Source organism: Grus americana, chromosome 1 (genome assembly GCF_028858705.1).
Source record: "Grus americana isolate bGruAme1 chromosome 1, bGruAme1.mat, whole genome shotgun sequence".
NCBI classification, from domain to species: Eukaryota; Metazoa; Chordata; class Aves; order Gruiformes; family Gruidae; genus Grus; species Grus americana.
Window position 1 is genome coordinate 104,092,935 of NC_072852.1, and position 22,181 is coordinate 104,115,115.

The following is a 22,181-nucleotide window of genomic DNA, read 5'->3' on the forward strand; positions in this document are numbered from 1 at the left end:
ACATGTCTTGCCTTTGTACTGCTGCCTATAAACTCTGACTTTGTGCCCACCTTCCTGCTTCATGAAGTATTTTCTTGACATTTATTATTAATAATAAAAGTAAAGAAAAATGAAAGTAGCAGCCGTATTGATTCAGCAAAGCAGCATGAGCATACTTAATAGCCCATGCCTTTTACCTGATTCAAATACATTCAATTTCTTTGAATTCTGATTTCTTTAATTACACTGCAAATCTAAAAAGACTTTTTATGTTATCAGATACTAATTATATTAGACAGATTGCTATTCATCTGCTTATAGCAATATTTATTTCCGCTGCCATCACTTAACATCAAAACAGTATTACCTCATCATCATTTACAGTGAAAAAAATATTACTTTTCTGTATAATTTTGTGTCTAGGTTGGTCCACTTAAAGGCATGAGACATTATTTGCTTGGTTTGTATATTTATATATGTATAAATACTTTGCTCACCCTTAATGTCTAATTATGAGAAACTGCACCTTCCATTTTTAGGCAAGCTTCTCTCTACACTAAAGCTGTCTAAATCTCTTCTGAGTTAGCAAGCTAACTTCAGAAATTGAGAGAATTAGTAGTTTGAGTCCCACCGAGAGAGAGATTTCATAGAAGGAAAAAAAGAATAGAAGCCAGATGAAACTTTTACAACCTTAATAAACAGAAAGACAGAAAATCTTTTGAAGTAGAAGTGAAAAAAAGGAAAAAAAATGTAGAAGAAATCACAGCATGGATAAGGAAAGAACAGCTCTGAATCAGGCTGGACTCCCCTCCCTCTGCAGAGGATGCCGTCCATGGATGTCCCCTGCCTTCTCATACAAGCTTACCTGGAAAAACTGAATCAGCCATAGTATCTCTCTAAACTTGGACATGTGATTATCATTCTTTCTCTCCATCACTGCCACTACTTTGGGCTCGAGAGTTTCCTAGAAAAACTATTAATTGTTTAACAACTATGGAGCTGGACTTCCAGAGGCTCCACTAAGGCAGTGGCTACTAACACTCAGGGCACTTATGCCTTACTACTTACAATATCTGGTAGGTCACTTTCCCTTACCTTACTTCCTTGACCTGCAATTTACAAGAACCTCTTGTGAAGAAATTTTCTCCTCATGCAGATTCCTCCCCTCTCCTCTCCCATATCTTTGTGAACACACCTCCCCTTATGTTAAATCTGGCATGTACTTCTATTAGAAACCTAACATTTAAGGTAAGAAGGCATACTTATATGATAAATCAGCTCTGACACAGGAGCAGAAAAAAAAAAATACATCTACATATTAGGCACAGAGGATAGGATGAGAAATCAAAGGATGCTCCCAGATATGTTTAGGAAGGTACAGAAAAAAAAATACATCCTCTATTAAATGGAAGAATGCATTTCAGAAAAGTATAAAAGTAGGTTTGCTAGCCCCCAGAGAGAGAGAGAAAGAAAGAGAGAGAGAGAGAATATTGTATCATTTTGGGAGGATTATGTTTTACTAGAGACACTCATGAACGCAACGAGCTAAAGAAGGGATAAGACGCTGCCTAAACTGATCTATACAACTGATTGTGCTACACTTGATAAAATAATTGTGTCAGTCTCTTCTGTACTTAAAATAAACTTAACAACTCTGAAACGCAGTAAGTTGTTAAGCACTAAACATCATCACATACTCTGTCACACTACTCTCATTGTTTCAGAAACCTTGGAAGCACCTGACATTTACCTTCTTTAGTTTTAACACTGGAATTGCAGAAATGCAATTAGGAAAACTCTGGTACTCGTAACAGAAAAGGTCAGCAATGTGCAAGCTAAACCTGATAACGTTCCTAATGTGCTGCCAAACATAACAGAATGCCTTCCTGATAATGAATGATTTTACAGACTACCATGAAGTTGTTGCAAGATAATCAGATCAACAGGGGGCATGCCACTATGCGAAAGACACATTGGAGATTGTAAAATATTCTTTGATAGAAGTATATTCCAAAGTCACCGCTGATGGAAAAATCTACCATTATAAAAGGCCATGTTTTCAGAAATAATCACATAAATAAATTGGGCAGAAAACATAAATGACAGAAGTTTCAACATTTGGTAAGCGCAGAAGCCATTACCTCACGAAAGGCAGTGCACTTTGTGCCTGCAGCCAACAAGCAATATGACACGACCTCCGGGATGTAAAAGACACATTTTCTTTTTCTTTTCTTGTAGTAATCAATGTAAGTAGAGGTTAGAGGGTTTAGTTTTTCTGTTTGTCTTTAATACAGAAATACTCACACAGCACTACGGGCTCTGCGTTCCTCATGCAAAGACCTCCTCCTTACTTGTGCCACTAATCCTACATAAACTAATAGTGAACTTTAAGAAAAATGAAAAGTAATCTAAGGGGTTCTTTTGATAAATGGCATTTCATCAACAGCGCTAAAAAAATATCTCATTACTGAAAGCTGAAAGTAGCACTTATTAAATGTTTTCTGCCAAATACCTAAAGGCAGGTTAAACCTTTAGTGAAAAATGTTTTTGAGAGCTTGTGAACACCAAGGAAACATATATTTGTTATACTTGAATTCATCATGAACAAATAAAATCTATATAGTTCCCATGTCTATTTACAGACTATAATTTGTACTAGACTGTTTCATTTTATTTTGTCATTTTTATTGGAAATTGCATTTTCTTAAAAACCAGAGGGAAAAAATGTACCGTCATGAACTACACTGGAGCTTTCGCCTCTGTATTCACTTAGGTTAAAATTCAAATTACAGAACTCACAATTTTCCAGGAATTATCACATACATATCTGTGACGATAGAACATTATGTTTTGAGACTGCTAGATCCATATTGCAAAGCCATATTAAAGGCAAATGCTAACTTTATATTATAGCTTCTCCTAAACCTGAGTTATATCGATCTGTTTAATAATTAATGTAAAAGCCAGCTATTCTTTTCATGTGACACATATTGTTGCCTAATTAATTAAAGAAATCAAATCAATTGTAGTTTAATGTGAACCTTCCTATTTTTCAATTTTATTAGAAGTAGTAACGTGAATTTAGGACATGACATATTTTTGAGGATTGACGGTAACGATAGGCCAGATGATGATCAGCTAACTTGCATAAGCTGAACTTTCTCTGTAGCAGGCTATAACTTGTGTGAAGAAAAGTATCTGATACCCTGTCTTTGGTGATCTACTAAAAAAAAGAACCAAAAAACCTCAAAAAAAAATATCAAAAAGATATTTCTCTTCATATATCTTTTTGTAACTGGCTTTACCTGAACAGTGTATGCCTGAGGCAAGTATTTATAAAACAGTACTGAGATGCTGCAAAACATTTTTACAGGTGTTTACTTTGCAAAAAGTTCACAACATTAGCGAATATGTTTTGCTTAAACTGTATGAAGAGAGGCATGCCGATAAAAAGAAGTAAACATACTCCCCACAACTAGATGATGGCATCAATAAAAATGCAATTATACTTCCAGTTTTTTCTTGCTACTCTTTTGGTAATGATCACAAACAACTGATTGTATTTTCTTGAAATGCTATATATGCATAACACGCTCCCAAAAACTAACAAGAATGCACTCACCATGTACTATCAGGACATACTCTGTGCTGTTTCGGCCAATAGGGTTTTTTGCTTCACATCGGTATGTGCCATTGTCTGTTTTGTTTAGGAAACTGATGCTTAGGACCCTGCCGTTGACAACCATTCTCTCTGGATCTGGTAGTTCTCCACCATCCTTCGTCCAAAGTACTGGTTCTGGCCTGTTGGATCCAAAGCAATGCCTTTAATCAGATACACGAAGCATGTATATGCAATATATACATCAGAAACAGGAGCATCAGAAGCTTATGAATAGTAACCTGCCATCAAAGAATATTCAATGATCATTTGAGTTACTGTCACTATTACAACCTCACCATCCCTGATGGGAACTACTAAAGACGGTGAAAGAACAAGCAGGGAAAAGAAGAGAAACAAAAAAGGAAACAGAATGGTACTGGAACAGGCCAAGATCTTCCCTAAATTAAAAAATAGTTCTCGCGAGGTTTCTGGGCCCCAGTTCAGCAAGCTGCTTGGCAAGCAAGTGAAAACAGCTTCCCATTTGTGTGATGAGCAATATGGTCCTGTGTGGCTGACAGGCATCAGAAATCATGCAAGCAGGCTGAGGTAGATGTAAGTGGTTTGTAAATGGATTCTAAAATTATTTAGGCTATTCACATTCACAAGTGCACTTGCATGCGCTGAGTGTTTTTCCTGAACCAGGCATATCAGTCTCAAAGCAGCACATCTTACACACAATCTAAATTTGTTTCTGTTGCTGCATTGTGTCACAGCCCATCCCTTTTTCCACCCTTTCTGCATCCTTCCCTCACATAATTGCTTGTTACGCATGTTATCACAAGCAATATAAGATTTGACTTAAAATCCTGGATTTTCTTCTTTTGTGAAACCTTTCCCCTTGTGCATCAAACAGACCAAAGGCAGAGCGCTGACAGCGATAACCCCCGAGGCAAGGTAAGGCACAGCAGAGAAGGGAACTGACCATCCTGCAGACTCCCACCTACCTTCCCCACAGGCAAGTGATACCTAACGCCTTCCCAAAGACTCTCAGGAAGCTCCACAGTTCATGAGATTTGCTTAACAGACAGCAGGATGTATTTATTAATGGTACGTAGGCTTTCCTTACACGTAACAAGATCTACTTTCAAATTTACATGAGGGAAATCACCAAAAAGACGAGTCTGTGACTGGGAATGAAAAGTTGGCTTACTGAATCCTGACTCTCTCTCAGACAGAGCATCTCAGGTCCTTAGATACTAGTCACTACAGCAAGATATATACAGCCTAGGCATTCACTGCTGCATTACTTGTGTCTGGTAGCTTTGTACACTATAACCCAAATACCAATCCCTTTCTTTTGGGTACACTACTTAGGTAATTTCAGTCAGAAGCAGTTCTAGATTTGCACATTTATTTGGTAGGAAAAGATTACATTACATTTTCCTATCAAAGTATGCAGTTGTACGACTAAGTAATAAACCAAAATATAAAACTGTTATAAAATCAGCAGATGCAAAATTAGTCGCTAGTCTTACTCAATAAATATTTTCATTAATTTAAGCAGGTGTTTACAGTCTCTTAAATATAATAAGTGTTAAGAAGAATTAAACCTAAATAACTAAGGAGACATTTTGCCAAAATATGGCCTCATGCACAGAAAAATAGTCCTAACGTCTGTAATGACATGGTTTTCTTTTAAGTCAAGGAAGACATGTAAACAAAGTGAATTTTTCCGAAATGCACTTACTGGTATATAATTTATATTACTTTTAAAAGTAAAAATACTATAACTTATGTTTCTCTTGAACGATAACAGAGATTTATACACATTTTAGTAATATTTGGATGACACTTCGTTAAATCGTTGTTGAACTTGTTACCTAGAGTGGCTATTCACTGGAGTTAGGGTATTTTAGAAAATCATATACTCAGGGAATATAACAAGATTCACGTAATTTTAAACCAAGGATTAAGAACTGTCGGTGTAACGGGCCTTATTTATACCTTACTGTAAATATGTCTTAATAGTCTTCCTAAGTGCACTTTCGGGAACTGGTATCTAAACACACGACACACAATATACACACTTCCTTTCTGCTTAATGTGAGCGGGGAATCTAGATGCCCATGCTGTTGCAGAAACATTGCCCTACAGAGTTCACAACATTAAGGTGCGATTTGCTTTGATATGTTAAGGTGGATTTGTTCAATTTTCTCGCAAACTCCTCATTGTTCCCCATTTACCAGCTTACTGTGAATCTGTAAATCCCAGGAGCGGAAACTCTGAAACACTTCTGCTACAATGTGCACCATTACCTTCATAAATGGCATGTTAAAGCAACTTCTGTGCAGTGGTAATTTATGGAACTTACATTTTAAATTGAAATTAGATGGCATACCCTAGGGGAAAACCCATAGGATAACAAATAGCTATGAAATGGAGCCTTCGATATAAATTATTCAGGGAGCTTTGTCACATTGTAATATACCAACTCTAGTCTTATACAGAGCGGTTAGCTATGGTTGCAAAACGATGGTGGCAGAAAAACTATGGCTTAGAGAGAGGCAGATCTACATACTCTGCATATTGGGGAAGCTGCTAATTAACAGTTAATATTAAGCCACCCTGTGCTGGCTTAGTGGCAGCAGCAGAGCAATTCACGGGCGGCTGGCCCACGGTCAACACATGACGGTGGCGGGGCACAGCTCTCATTCCACCTCACTGCTCTCGGGGAGGATGGTGCCTAACGCAGAAATTCTGTCACAGCCACAGAATTAAATTTTGCCTGCACTGCTGGGAAGCTTTGAGACACTCTGGTCTAAACAATTCATTACCGAGGCAGAAGCGAGCTCAGAACACGAGACGTGCTCACGCACCCAGGCTGGCATGCTGCTGCGGACAGTGACAAGGGGAGCGGCTGTTTAAGGAAAGCCTGCGAGCGTGGCCATTTCTGTGGTCCGTTCCCCCTGTACCCTGCCAGCATCCGCGACCATCCTATCGGGGATGTTGGAGGGCACATCTCTTGTTCTCTTCTGTATCTACTTAGCATTTAGGCCTGTTGCCTATGAATGTCCCTAATCTCTTTTTGAATCTGCTTATACCGTCTGTCAACCCAGCCTCCTGTGGCAATGAATTCTGGAAGTTCCCTACCCGCTGTGCAAAAACATATTTACTTTATCTGTGGTACACTGATCTCCTAGCAGTGGCAATGAATATTGCAGGATATGGTAAGTAATGCTTCTGCATATTATAACCTTGTTATGATAGCCTTGTACTTAGTAGGCCTCTCTCTCTCCCTCTTTCTCTGTTTGCTTGAATTTGATACCTTCTGAGATTACTGGCAGGGGAAAAAAAATTCCCAAGAAAAAAAGAGTAAAGGAACCATAAATTTAGAGCACATAGGCTATTCCTTGATAATTGATTTAGTACCTTCATTGTCGAAAGCACAAATGCAACTGAAGCACCAATGGGGAAGCTTTCCTTCTGTGATGCAAAGGACAGGGAACTGTGAAATCCCCATAGTTTATCCTACTGAAACATGGCCATGGGTACAGATCCAGACAGACGTTCTTTCTCTTACCCAACATTTTGAAAGGGTACTGGCTCAACTGAGGATATTGAGGTTTGACATTCTAAAACACCTGGCAAATACATACACTCCTAATATTGCACATTTTTCTCCGTTGCATACATCTCCCATATTGCAGAATTTCAGCTTTTTTTCACATATTAAAGAGTTGCCATAAGGCTATTACTGTGTAGACTGGAACAAACAGGGTATCCCCGTACATTTGCACTTAGTTCAAGTTGAATCACGTTTAGCAGTTTAATTCCCATTTTTCTCAGACAATCCTGAAAACATCTTTCTTGGAGCACAAGAGCTATAAAGTCAGAATGAGCACTGTGGCCACTAATGCAATTGCATGTTACTACCTTCACATATTTCATGGCACGAACGAGCTCACTGACCTGCTCTGTCCCAACAGGACCATGCAGCCTGCTAGTACCAAGGCAGTCACCCAAGGAACAAGTCTGTCCTCCTTTTTTTTGCCCCCCATCTTCAGTGAGAGGTGTTTTTCTATATCCCTTGTTTAATCCCTCCCATATGGATGTGGTCAAGTGGAAATGAGCTGTTACCACTGAAACCTGTCATGGGGTTGAGGGAGGTAGCAGAGCTGAAGCACCAAGATGCAGCTCTGCTTCTAGCTTACCTATTCTAATTTGATCCCAGTGTGACACCTTTTAAAACAAAAACAAACAAATTAAGCATGCTGTACTGAAGAAGTTCTTTCAAAGACACAGCTCAAATGTGACAGCCCATGCTGTTTCTTTGGCTAGTATGTATTGCTTTTACTGATTTGGCTTTGCATGCAGCCGCCCACAGTGGCACTATCAGGACTGTGTTAAACTGAAAGAGGCCAGATACCAATCACAAACATACTAAAAATCATTAATTATGACCAATGATTTCTCTGCCTGCCCCTCAAAAGAAATTTGAACTCTATACTGTCTCTCTCAAGAACTGCTAACAGGGCTTAGATTTTGGTATAATTTATGTTTAAACCTAGTAGAAATGCTCAGAAGCTTTCAGTAACTGACCTGCAACTGGTTTTTAGTATAAATAAATGATTTTATTAACTGTCTTCATGTTAGCCTCAAAACTTGACATAAAAAGCAGCAGAATTTGGTATTCTCTCCCAAACTCAAATGGGACTGCAATGAGGATATCAAGAAAATGGTATCGTGTTCCAAGATGATTCATGTTTTATAGTGTGGAACAGGAGTTTCCTTGCAAGCAACTTAACAAAGAATTTGTAAATAAAGTGAAATTATTTTCTAATCCTGAGGCTAAGAAACCTTTTCTTCCAAAATAAGTTGGCAAGAAAGCTAAGGGCAAACTCGAATGTGATGGGGGGGAAAAAAAAGTTTTAAAAACCACAGTGAGATCTTATTAGAAAAGAAGATATAGGGACAGACTTACATTTTCAACAAGTGTTTATGTAACATGAAAATCAACAGTTAATATTTAAGTTCACATCAATACTTCTTGTAACCTAGGCTTCTAAAAGTTACACAGTAGTATCTTAAAACAAGTTTGTTAATTTTCCATCCCCTTCTCCCTCCTTAACCAAAGGACTATGATGCTTCAGTGCTTTCCTATAATCCTCCTGTGTAGCAATAGCCTTATATGTAACCATTATATTTATATTAACTAAGCCTTCATTTAAAAATGATACATAGATATATTGTATCACCTCTTTGTGCTGAACAAAGTGAATTTAAGCAATGCAATCCATTCTCACTTGAAAGTTCTTGGCTGTATGCATTTTTGGTGCCCTTTTCTGATTTTTGTGTACAGAAAGGTCATGTACAAAGTGTTCTTCATTGCGACCTTAGTAAACAACACTCAGGATAACTTACTGGCTCATAATACTAGCACAGGATAACCTTTTAATTTCCATAAGATCACACTCAAAAAACCCTAAAAGAACAACAACAAAGAACAGCACCAGGTTTCTACATAGTCAGTCTCATTGAGGATATTATCATCCATCTGGGTATCTAAGCATACTGTCAAAATTTTGTAGCCAATGTGGATACAAATAAGAAAGATGGAAGAAGGATTCGTGGAACACTAGACAAGTGAATTCACTATTTTGAGTGTGGCCCTCTCGAACAATGCCTTTTACTTCTTCAGGCAGAGGCACCAGGCAGAGGCACACTTGTATTCTCTGAAGTCCATAAAAACATAATCTAGTGGAAATGCTCAAATGACTAATGGAAAAGGTATCACCACATTTATCAGAGCATTTTTTGTTGAAATCCTGGTGGAATGTTAAAAGTCATCTAAGGGAATGACTGCTTCATTAATTTGAAACTTATAGAGTTTCTCTGTATTGAGAATCTGGATTTTTAGCTTTGTCAGTTAATCATCCAGCTGAAAGTTTAAATCCTGAGGGAACCTCTTGTTTATATAAAGTCTCAGTCTTATGAGTCATATTGGGATGAGCTGGTTTGGGAGCATTTCATCTATCAAAAACATCAATATCCACAGTCACTAGCCTTTCATAAAAGGCTTGGATAGATAGTTTTTACTTTATAAGATAAGAACTCTGTGATTTTGTAGTTCTGCAAAGCTTGAGTAACCTTCATAGACTGTTGTTCTCCCCAGAAGAATTAGCCAAGAATATCCAAAGTACCTTTTATGAAGTACTCTTTTTTTAAGAAGGAAGCTTTGAATATCTGAATTGACTATTATATTTGTCTACACATTTCTCTTAAGCATCTCAGCAGACATAACATAGCGTAAGGATATTTATGAAGCCCTATACCAATGTTTTTTAAATGGTTAAGAATTAAATTACCAACATATGTTAAAAATGAGGTGGCAAGAAAATATAGATTTCCACTTTTTATATCATAAAAATTTGACAGGAATTCACAGCTATAAAGACAATAGGAACAACAAGAAATGTTGACAACAGTTGCAGTGAATTATGCCTTTGAAAAAGTTATTTAAATGATAAAGAAGTGACAGGAATCTCAAACAGTGTTAGTATTCACCATTTACGGGGGCGGGGAGGGGGAGAGAACACCAAAAAATAGGAAAAAAAAAAAGATAGCAGAAAAGGGAAGAAACAAACCAAACCAAACACCCTCCCCCAACCCCCCAACTCTTCATTCCTCATCTTCTATAATGGATACAGATAAAGCCTTTCTTTTGTCCATCACAAATGCACTTGGGTGACAGGCCTCCCCGCCTGTAGCTGGCTTTGCATAAATCAGGCAGTCCTCTCACTTTCAGACTGGCTCACTGCATTACAGATGCTAACCATGTTGATACGACAGACTAAATTTGCAGCCGGAAGTCCTTACCCCTCAGCAGCTTGTGACAGTAACTGATTATAGTGACTCAAGAAGAGTCTTTTCAAAGCAAAGGTATTTATTCTTTTACCCAAAGATACAAAGTATAGATTGCTAAGAGGTAAAAGAGTAATTTTTTGTATTTCCGCCTATCTACACTCTAATCTTTCCTTGCAACCATTTTTAAGGTTCCTTTCAGGTCAGTTAGTACCTACCTTTGCCTGTAAGAACCTGACTCTTCTCTGTCTGCCATAATTCTCTGTCTGGATAGCTTTTTCCCAGTTGATCACTAACCCGTTGTAATGTTAATTTCTTTGCAACTATTTACCTGTACTTTTTCCCTTTTGTGCATTTCTGTTGGGCTCTACCCACTTGTTTCCTTTATGTTAGTTATTCTCAAGAAGGCAAGGCAATATGGAACAAATATCCTGAAAAGTGCATAATCCACATATATATATGTATGTATATATGAAGTTTCTTACCTAATTCCAGTATTATTCACAATCTTCCCAAAGAAGTATAAAAAACTGCTGTGAATAACATTTTCGAGATTGGCTTTCTCATAGTCATGAGACAGATCAACAAGAGAATTTATGTGAAATCAGAAGATACCTTAGCAGTGAATTGCATCAGAAATATCCTTTGTATGCTACTATTGTAAGCAGTAGGGAGCTAGAGATGAACAAAAGATTGTGTCAAAAAAACCCCCCAACTCTTTGTGAGGGAGATGCCACAGGGATGTAGTCCAGAATTTGATTTAAATAAACTCAAAATCCATTGCCACATGAAGGCAGATGTGGGGGAGTCCCCTAAGCTTGTTCACAAAGTACCATCCTCCCTAAGGTAAGTTTAATGTGGGAGGAAAAAAGGTCACCAAATTGGTGTGCTCACTGCTGTGAGTGATCCACTGTCTTCCCATGATCCATATTAGAAGCGAAAAAAATAGTTCAAAGAATTATAATTCTTTATCAATAGTCACTGTGTGTGTGTTGGAGAAGCAGTGTTTTGTCAGGGTTAGTTTGGCGGTGCTAGCACTGTCAGCCCTTCAGCTTCGAAGGAAATACAAAATCAGAGAGCTCACCAATGTGCAATATCGCTGATGGGTCAATGTCAGAAAAAGCTTTGTTCTGATGTTGTGCAATGCATCAAAACTTAGGTCAAGTCGGCAGATTTTCTCAATAGTGGATTGCATAGAACCCATCACTGTGGTATGTGATAACACAGTTACTTATTTAAGCGATTTCTTATGCCCCCAATACCAGAGCATGCGAATGGCCAACTCAGAATAAATGCATTAAGACATGAAATCAAACTGTGCACAGCTGGTTACTAACACCATTTATTGCCCCAAGAACTTCTAACTATTCAGAGTCAGGAAAACACTTACCTAAAAATGCATCTTCTTAAAAACTGTTCTTGTTAGAAAGATTTCTAAGAAAATACTATAATCATTCAGGTTACACGTTTTATTTTGCAGTGCTGCTCCTAATGCTATTAATTTCTTTTAAGGCTTTTATCTCAACAGCATATCTGCTCTCCTCTTCTCTATCAGAAGGAATCTCCTTTTTGTCTTTGAGTTATTAAACTCACCTTGCAGTGAAATTACCATTGCATGCCATAAAAATAACATGCTAACCTGTTACAAATGTCACCTGTCTTTAAAGAATGCAGAAAAACTGGTTTGCCTTACATTTTGCAAGAAGTCCTGAAGGAGACCTCTGTTAAAAGTTCCTGTATGGGGTCATAATAAACTAGAAAAAATAAAAGTCATTTTAAGCAAGACTGTCTTCTTGATCTAGAAAAGAAATAAGATTTATTTTGTATTTCTCAACTTTACTGATCATTTGCCCTCCGCCTGGCTTCCCTTCCCCTTCTATTAGAAGCTACTCAGTATGAGGTTAGGCTTCACTGCCAAATGAGCAAGAGAGGAGACGGTTCTGGCTGCAGAGCTCCTGCTTCCCTTACAGCCCCCTACTTCTTAGGCCAACTCCATTAGCAGAGGTACCAGCAAATCCTGATCTACCTTTCCGTTGTGACAGACAGCTAAATCTTGTTCTAATAATGGCAGGTTTGCAGAGATGCTCAGAAGTCAGCTTTTTCTAATTGATATTAATAGCTTCAAATCCATATATCAATTTATTTGCTGAATTGTACCCTATAAATTGAAAAGCGCTTTTTTTTCCTGATTAACATGAGAAACCCTATTATCTTTAATTTACATAAGAGCTAGAAACCTTTTTGCAAAGTTCATAGCCTCTACAAATCACATTGATCTCCTGTAGAGTGAACAAATTCAGATTTTATGTCTTATGGAGCTTGATTACTCTTAAATGGAAATTAACTATAAACTCCTGAACTATTGACAAAAGGTCTTAACTGTGTGCCTGTGTGTAAAGATAGATTAGGATTGACAGGCATCTGCTACCGCTTAAGGCTTACAGTTCATGCTGACTATTTAAATTACTCAGCCTGTATTTTTAAGTAATCAGGTGAATTTTCTATTTTCTACTTTTTTCTATCTTTTAGCAATTACCATTTCTGCAAAACGTTTTCCTTCGAATATTCCATGCTGAGAAACTGTTCCAAAAGGTATTGCACTATATAGTATGCTTTATTTCCTGAGTCTAGAACTTCCATGCCACAACAGCTCAGATTATAGATTAAAATATGACAATGTATTAAAATCCTAGCCATCCAAATCTAGTATACATGCTGGAGTGGAGTCCTTCCCGATTCATATGAACAATGATATTTTGTCCATTGATCAGTGAATTACTCTATGTCTGAATCAAGACCTTATCCAGCACTACCATAATGACTTGAGAGTACTGAAATGAGTTTACATGGGACTATATAAAAATCCTTAAAAAAGGAATATTACGTTTTCACTCCATGTATTTTGTGTTAGTACTCAACAACAAACCACACGCAGAATACTTTCTGCTCTTAAAGTATTAAATTCAGAATTATATTTAAACCCACTATGAGGATCAATATCACTAAGAAAAAAAGTCCTGCAGTTTATATGATAGTTGCCTGCTTTGGCTACTATTTTTGTAGTAATACAAAAATGTAATACTTGATATCATTCCAATATACAAAACATAGTTTCTAATAGCAAGTTCTAGAGAAGCAAAAGCTATGAAGTATTCTAAATATCCAACCATTTCAACCTATTGAAGGTTCAGACATCTGTGTTTCAGGATAAGCTGTAGCAAAATATTTTTAACTCTCATGGAAGTGCAAAATGTATTTCAGTTTTTATAGCTGTTTTAAGAATGCTTAATTACTTACTGATTGCTAGTCTTATTTTGGTGCAATGAAATCTCTGAATGATTTCAGACTTCATTTCCAAGTTTGTGCTTTAAAACAAAAAAATAGATTCAAATAATATTCTTCTAAGATACCCTAGGTTTACTACTTGTATTTAAAAAAAAGAATTAAAAAATACTGGTTTTATTTTTTTGATAAACAATACTCTCATTTTTGAGCTTCATTGTAAGACCTCAGGAATCCTTCTTTTCTTCATTCTGGTTCTACTTTTAAACCCATTTATTGTGGTAATGAATATTTCCCCAAGTATACATCCAGTACTCTTCCAAGGCTGATACTTTCTCTATAGGCATACCTTTGGTTTTTTATCCAAAATTATTTTCAAGGGTTTGGGGTTTTTTTGTTGTTTTAATCTGAACTCTTCAGCTCTTCAGATGATTTGTAAAATTTCCTACAGTCTTTAATTGTTTCATTGTTGTTATTATTATTGGTATCCAACCAATTTGATAATTTCTCTAATGGAACTTCTTCATCAGATTAAGTGGTAGATCTTGTGGCTAATTTTGTTCAAGAAATTCAAATCTCATTGTCTTCACTAACGGATTTTTTTTTCTTCCTTTTTTCCCCTTGATATTTAAAACCAACCACAATTTTCCTTACACTTACTTGGCCTTGCCAATATTTTGATATGGGTGTACTTGTGGGCAGAGCTCTTAAACTCAAAATTGCATTCTTTCTCAACAGTCAGACTAATACCATAGAAATGGTTGCACTTTACATGAGATGTGCGTATGATGTAGATACCCAATATGTACACAATTTTTAGGAGACTGCCAGTTTCCATTTTACAGCAGCTTTTATTCACACACTGATGGGACACCACCAGTAGGCTCTTCAGGCCAGTCTTAAAAAGGGGGCTGGGGGGGAAATTAAAAAAAGGTATTGCAGATCTGTGTCTCTCTTGCACTGGAGCTGTGCGCTCCATCTTGCATATACACAAATGTTCACAGTGAAAAAAGAAGAGAAGAATCTGGTGCTTATACCCTTCACCTTCTTGATACAAATTAAGATTAAAAACATTGTATGCTTTCTAAGGGGCTGTGGATTTTCTCCACCTTTTTTCTTGGGCATCCGCCTCTGCTACTTCTTCAGTCAGAAAGTGGGAGCACTGCAGATGTGCTAATTTTAAGCAGCTGTCATAGAGGAGAATAGTAAGTGCCTTCAGCTACCTGGTCTGTACAGTGCCCGTTCTATAACTGCACCTTCAGGTTTTCCATCTTGCCCAAATCTCTCCCACATTTGTCATATAGTGCATCTACTTTCAAACTTTTGGTGTCTCATTTCAACCCCCCTCCAAGTTTTTGATTTCTCTGAATCTGACCAACTTCCCAAACAACAGATTGGACATTTCAACTCCTTTATACCTTCTCAAGTCTTCAGACGTTTCTGCACCCTGCAGGCAATTACTCCCATGAAAGGTAAAATTTGCTAAACTACTTTATTTCTGCCTTCCATCAGTTATTACTGTGAAAACACAAAATGGAGAAGGGAGAAAGAGGTGGCCACATTTCCAAACCTTCAAGGTCAGACTGTCACTTGGGAGCAAACGGGGAACTGAAGAATACATGCACACTGTTGCATACCATAAACAAAAAAGGTAAACCTCTTTTAAATACACCATTAGAAGGTGAGGGAATAGACAGTGATTTCATTGTTTTCAGATTTATTCTGAAAGAGACCTGGATATTTTAATGCATATTTAGTACTTCAAATCAAAATACCTAGTATTTTAAAACATGTTTAGTAGCCAGCTATTAACCACAGTTTTTTATATGTATTTTAAAGTCTGCAGGCTCAAAACATCTTAAGTTCAGAGAAAACACTATAACCTCTACAGCTTACGAACAGCTTTCAGAAAAAGTGCACTTTAAAATCTTCTGTCTGTAGAAAACAATGGTATGTATGGCTATACTGTTCATTTTGTGTTGCCAGTCTATAAGTAATTTATATTTCTTTTAAATTTTTAAAAAAGTCCTCCACAGAAGTGTAACATCACTTTCAAAAAGATTCCTGAGGCTAAAAAGGTAGAAGGAGAGGTGTAAGCCAGTACAGCAGCAGGAAAGAAAAAAAATACATTAAAAAATCTTATGTCATAAATCCTGCTTTACTTTCTGGGGAATGGAGGCCTTGAAGGAGTGACCACCCCCATCAGCTAACTGACACTAGCGCAAGGACAAAGTACTAGGTAATACTTTGCAAGGAATATCCGCAGGTTGCCCTGGACTTGACCACAGATTAGATGAAGTGTTTTCCAATTTCTATAAAGTAGCAAAGATGCTGCTTTTGTATCAGAAGTCTTGTATTGAAGGCCTGATACTGACAGATTGCACAACGAGCTGTTCAAGTGGATACACAATATATTATCTGAGTTGTATAACAGCTCTCACAGGCAACGGATAAGATATCTGTAATGACATATCAATAATTAAGGGCAAGTGACAACCTTGCTTCTAGGAGATTGTGCAAGAAGCTGAAGGGGGAGAGACCTTCTCCATGAGATGCATCTGCCTTGCTGCTGCAGGTAGAGAAGGAAGGCAGACTCAATGAAGCCGCCACCTCATCCAGAGAATGGAAAGTCAGCAGAGCCCGAACTTCAGACTGATGGCCAGGTAATCTCACACAGAGAAAGACGTGAGATCCACTCAAGGCTACAGTGACATTATTCCAGTCAGAGGAATGGGTAAATGATGAAGCAAAGAAACAGTGATGCCTGAAAGCTCCTTTTAAATTCTGGAGCTGGAAGTACTGTGGATCAGTACTGGCGCATGTCGGTAATATATGCCCTTCCCCTGTTCTTCCTGGGATCAGTGCCATATATTGATGTGCAAATTAGAAATACAAATTCCTTTGGTTTCAGCTTCATAGGCTAAGACCTACACTCTCAGGTAAGATGAGGGGGGTAAAGGAGAGGAGAAACTATATACAGGTAAGTGAATATAGAGAATAATTGTCATGTCTTCCTTAAATGTTTTATTGCTGTTCCTAGGGGCTTTTTCTTTTCTGTCAGAGTACAGCTGAGATGATAAATGGCATGGAAGAATTTCATTCACATGAAAAATCGTTGATTAAACATAGAAATCTTAATGGCCTGGTTTCACTATAATTCTAGTTCTATAGGTTTCTAATTATGTAGTCTGTGTTCAAACAGCTAAATCTTTGGGTTTCTTATACTGCTGTTTACACCTTGCTGATTCCTTCTTAACCTTTAAGAGCTATTGAGAAATTAGTAGATTATTCTTTTTCATCAGCTGTAAGTAAAGCATGACTATAAGAACAAAGGACGGTAGAAAGAGCAGTGGATTAAATGGACAATATCTTAAAAAAAATGTATTTCAAAGACATGCAAATGTCAGCAGTATTAAGATAATATGGTGCTCAAGTGGATGCATCAGAATGGCTGCTGAAAATTACTGGGATTAACTAGGAACTATGCTCCTAATGTTAATGAAGTACTGCTGGGGATAGGAAAGCAGCAGCGAAGCATAATGATAGGATGTGCACACCTTAGTTGCTATGCATTTCATAGACCAGAGGAAAATAACATCTTCTCAACCAGCATGTCTTCAGATCTGTTTATAACATTGTTCCTTCATACAAGTTTATAAGCATACTGTATCCCCAGCCAGAGCAACAAGAACTGGGGAAAATACTGATTCATCAGAAATAACAGAAAAAACAGCAGAAAGAGATTCACCACCACTTATTTTAAATGTTTTACATTTTCATATAATAGGATTAAAAAATGTACATTTTCTGAAACTAGCTTGGCTTACCTAGGCTATGCTGAAGTGCCTGCCACATGCAACTCTACAGGTAGAGATAATGGTGGAGACTACAAGAAAGAGGAAACAGGAGGTAACTACTGTCACATCGCATTTTCAGTTCACTTTTCTCTTTTTCCTTGATCGACATTATGTCTGTTGATGATATCCCACTGCTAGTTGAGGCCCAAAGGGTATATCAATGAGCAAAGATTATTATGAGCTTTTTTTTTTTCCTTTGACAAGTCAGGATTTTAGACTGATTAGATACTTTAGGCTGAGACACTGATGGATATCCACATGACTAACTTACACTGTTTTCAGTAAGAGCTGTGTCCCAACACTCGTAAGAAACTCTGTTATTACAATAAGCTGAGAAATCCAATCTAAGAAACACCAGCTGCACTTTTTAAGCTAAGGTCAAATGCTTGCTGGCACAAGAATCAGAGGAAAATGAAGAGTGGCTGATTCACTTCCTCTTTTTCCGTCAAGGAAACAGTTGAAAATCTCATTCACAGTTACTTGCTTGTCCAAATACTACTTGCTTAAAATCATTTGCTGTTGATGTAAGGCACAGTCAAGGAGAAGCCTCATTAAACTTAAATTCCTTCATGCATTTGAGGTGCAGTGACAACACCCAAAGAGCTGATAAAAGTACCAGTGCTGCCACAAGCAAGGTCTATACAGAGTCTTCAGTACCAACCCTCATTAACCAAGGTATGCACTTCTTGACTTTCAATGCATGCAAGAACATCATGAAGTTTGGGAGATGTAGCAGAATATCCTCTTTTCACCAGACAAGGTATTTTCAATAACTAGCCATAACAATGACATTTCTAAGATCTTAAGTTGAATCACGGATTCTTCTCAACAAGTAACCAAATGTTTGTTGATATTTATAACAGTTATAGGAGCACCAAAGGAATGGAGATACACCATAAAATATTTGTACCTCAGTTACATTTTTTCACCAGTGTCAAAAAAGCTGATGTTGAAGTGCACTGTATTAGATCATAATAAATAATAAAATGCTTCATGCTTTCAAGATAATATAATGAAATCTTAATAACAATACGCTGGGAACTTATGATTATTTATATTTCAGAGCTAAGTCGTATACCGTGGTCTGTGTCAACTTCTTTTACATCTAAAAATAACTTACGAAACAGCAATACAATAAAGGAAAAAAAAAAAAGAGACAAACATTATTTACCTACAGGAGTTTGCTTTCCTTCTCCCAAATGTATCATTATCTCCAGACAGAGGGGAGTGCTTTAGTTCACACAAACTTCTCTCACACAGAAAATTATTCATTAGTACCTTCATGGTAATAATTTTAGCACTGTAAGGGAGATATCCTCAAGCTCTCAATGGGATCCAGCTCCATTAGCATCTAGTCCTAGCAAGCCACGAGAGTCTACGTTCAACACTTAACAGCACAGAAACAGCTGTACTGGATCAGACTAAAAGTTCAGCTAGCCCAGTGCCTTATCTCCACTGCCAGGGATAAGCAGATGTCTAGGGAACAGGCCAAGCACAGCTGTTGCCTCCCCAAGCACTCCTCTGACCTACAACTATCTCAGGCACTCCTGACACCAAGCACAGTTTAAAAATATTCTGTAAACCTTAAGGATTTTACTTTCCATGAATTTGTGCAGTTTTCCCTTGAATTACCACAAATTTTTACCATCTGCCATATCTATTGACAACCAATTCCCAAAGTTTACCAGTCATTGTATGAAAAATTACTTCCTTGCTTTGCAACAAAACTGGTTCTTACTAGCTTAATTTACCCTTAAACATTTCTATTTGAAGAGAGAATGAACCAATAATCCCCAACAACTATCTCTTTGCCATTTACAGTTTTGGAAACATCCGTAGTATTTCCCCTGTATATCAAGTAGACCACCACAAGACATTTTCTGTGCCCTTCAAGGAACTCCATTTTGTTTATGAGACAGGATTTTCCCTTCGCAAAAGGGATTTCCCCCCAGAAAGTTTGGTTTTATTCAGATGTCTGCTAATTCTAGGGTTTTTTATAGTTATTACTATTTGTGAAGCCCAGATGTCAGTTCTACAGACTTGGACATTCTGGGATCTCTCCTGAAGCCCTGTTGTCCTGAGTTAGCAAGGTGGTTTTAAGCATGAAGTTTCCTGTCACTGTTCATAATTCATCAGTCTCATCCTTGAACTTCCTTTGAATGCCGGAGTGAAACCAACTGGTCCTGCTGGCTTGCTACTGCTCTTTTTGCCCGTTTGCACCATAACCTCCTCCACAGTCCATTTAAGAACGTCTTGGTGGTGAGCACCTCAGAAAAAAGGGAATCAGTCTGTAACATATCCAGTTTCTTCCACAGTAAATATGGATGTAGCAAATTCATCTGGCTTCCCCTTATACCTTGATCCTCAGTTGATCCTAGAAATGTACTGGTACACTTCCTCATAAATTTCAAGAAAGATTAACTATTACTTTCAATTCCATTTGCTAGTTGCTCCTCAAACATTTTTTTCTTCCTCTTTTGGTGGTTTGGCTTACTACATTTTCATATTTAACCTGCTAAAATCTCTTTCCTTTGGACAACTTCAGCTTTTCAAATTATGGCTTCGCCATTTTTATTACTCTGCTTTCTCTTCTGTTTAGCCTCACCAATTTCTCCTTCTCAAGTATTTCTGCTAGGTGATATGTATTGACATGTGGTTCTAAACTCTTTATTTACTTTTCTAACTTAGTCCTCAGGCTGCCTGGAAAGATTTAATTCTCTTAGCTGCCCCTTTTAGCTTCTTTTTAACAAGATTCTTCGTTTTTATGTAGTTCCCCTTTTTGATGTTGATTACCATATAATTGTCTAGACTTCGTTTTTTGCCTCTAGGTGCAAACTGCAAGTAAATACATTTTAAAGAGCGAGCTGAATGTAGACCTGAGACGGTGTTGAGAGTTCCCTTGGACTGTCACTCCCCGACTCCATTTGGAGCATTCTAGAAATTGTGTGTATAAGGTAAGAAGATAGGCTAGAGATATTTCAGAGCAATAGAAAATAATAATAATTGAAAAATCACAATTAAATAGCAATAGTAAGTAAAAACACTGATCTGTCTCCCACTTACCTCCCTCCTACCATCCCCTGAGGAGCCACACCCCCCCGTATCCTGTCAGCTCGCCCAGCTCTGGGGTGAGCTCTCATGTGGCTGCATCTCCTGCTCCTGCTGTGGGGGGTATCACAGTCCACCCCACCAAGCGCTTCTTAATCCTTGCTAAAATCTTAATAATTTCAGCTTAAAAGTGACCGACATAGTGTTTCTAAGCAGTAATAAAACAAAACAACAACGAAATGTGTATGTATCTATGGAAACCTGCCATGTGTTTTAAAAAGTGAATCCATACCATAAAGTTCATTATAGAAATCTTGTGCATGTGTGTGCCTGCACAGTAGCCCTCTGCAAGGATTTAGCTGCCCGTGCCCAAGCTCACTGAGTATCTGTACCGGCTGTGGGTGCCCAGGGTCCGTCAGGGGCTGCAGGGGCCTCTGTGAGGAGGGGCCGGGGCTGCCCAGTGCTGGGCACAGCCGGTTCCAGCTGGCTCCAACCCACCCACCGCAGGGCATGGCTGGGCCCCACAGCCACCATGGCGGTGCCCCAGGGAAAGCCTGGGTAAGAAAGGGCAAAGCACTGCCTGGCAGCGAGGTGAAAAGTGTGAGAAACAGCCGTGTGAACCCCGAGGAGAGGGAAGGAGGAGGTGGTCCATGCTCTGGAGCAGGGGTTCTCCTGCAGCGCCTGGAGGAGACCACTCTGGAGCAGTGTGAGGAGGAGGGAGCAGCAGAGAGGAGCTGTTACAGACTGAGCGCAGCCCCCATTCCCCATCCCCTGGAGCAGTGAGATAGAGGATATGGGAATGAAGATGCAAAGGTGAACCTGGGAGAAAGGGGTGGGATTGGGGAAGGTGTTTCAGTTTTTGTCTTTGTTTCTCACCATCCAACTCTATTTTAACTGGCAATAAATTAATTTTCCCTGAGCTGAGTCTGTTTTGCCTGTGATGACAGCAATTGGTAAGCGATCTCCCCATCTTCATCTCAACTCACATCCTGTTGAGGAGGAGAAGTGTGAGAGCGGCCAGGCAGGCATCTGGCAGCTGGCCATGGTCAACCCACCACAGATAGGCTGTGGCATCTCCAGGTTAGCATGGAAGGCCATGCACAGGAGAAAGTTACAGGATCCTTTACTAAGTACTAGCCGTTTTTTCTGTTTTCCAGTGTATAACCACTAAATACTCTCATCTTCTTTGTATTATTTTGATAATGAATAACCTGAGCTGTTTTTCCTTTGTACAAGACTGTTCCCTAAAGCCTCTGCTGCATAATGCACAAAACCAGGTATGCATGCAGCTCAGCTCCCACATTTGTGATGAAATTTTCTATTCAGAGCCCCACCAGCCAAAACCCAGTAGACTCACCACTGTCTCCCAGTTAGATCATTCCCTGACTGCATTATCCACCTTTAAGAGCCCTGGTGTGGCTGCTCAGCCCCTCAGCTGCTTATAGCAGGCTCTTAAATCAGGGAGAAACCATGCAAGCAGCTGTAACAGTTTCTTGGCCATTCTCTTCTCCTTGCAGTTCTGCATCCTGTGCAAGACTACAAATCACAGACTC

General features: G+C 38.4%; 1 protein-coding gene across 5 annotated transcripts in view; it reads right to left on the bottom strand.

Annotated features, from left to right (window-relative positions):
* CADM2 (cell adhesion molecule 2) overlaps positions 1–22,181 on the bottom strand; it is a 687,808-nt gene that overhangs the window by 69,119 nt on the left and 596,508 nt on the right. For all 5 annotated transcript variants that reach the window (XM_054811026.1, XM_054811045.1, XM_054811018.1 and 2 more), the window contains one exon: positions 3,602–3,780. In XM_054811026.1, the coding sequence (XP_054667001.1) occupies positions 3,602–3,780 (179 nt within the window). The remainder of the gene's footprint in view (positions 1–3,601; positions 3,781–22,181) is intronic.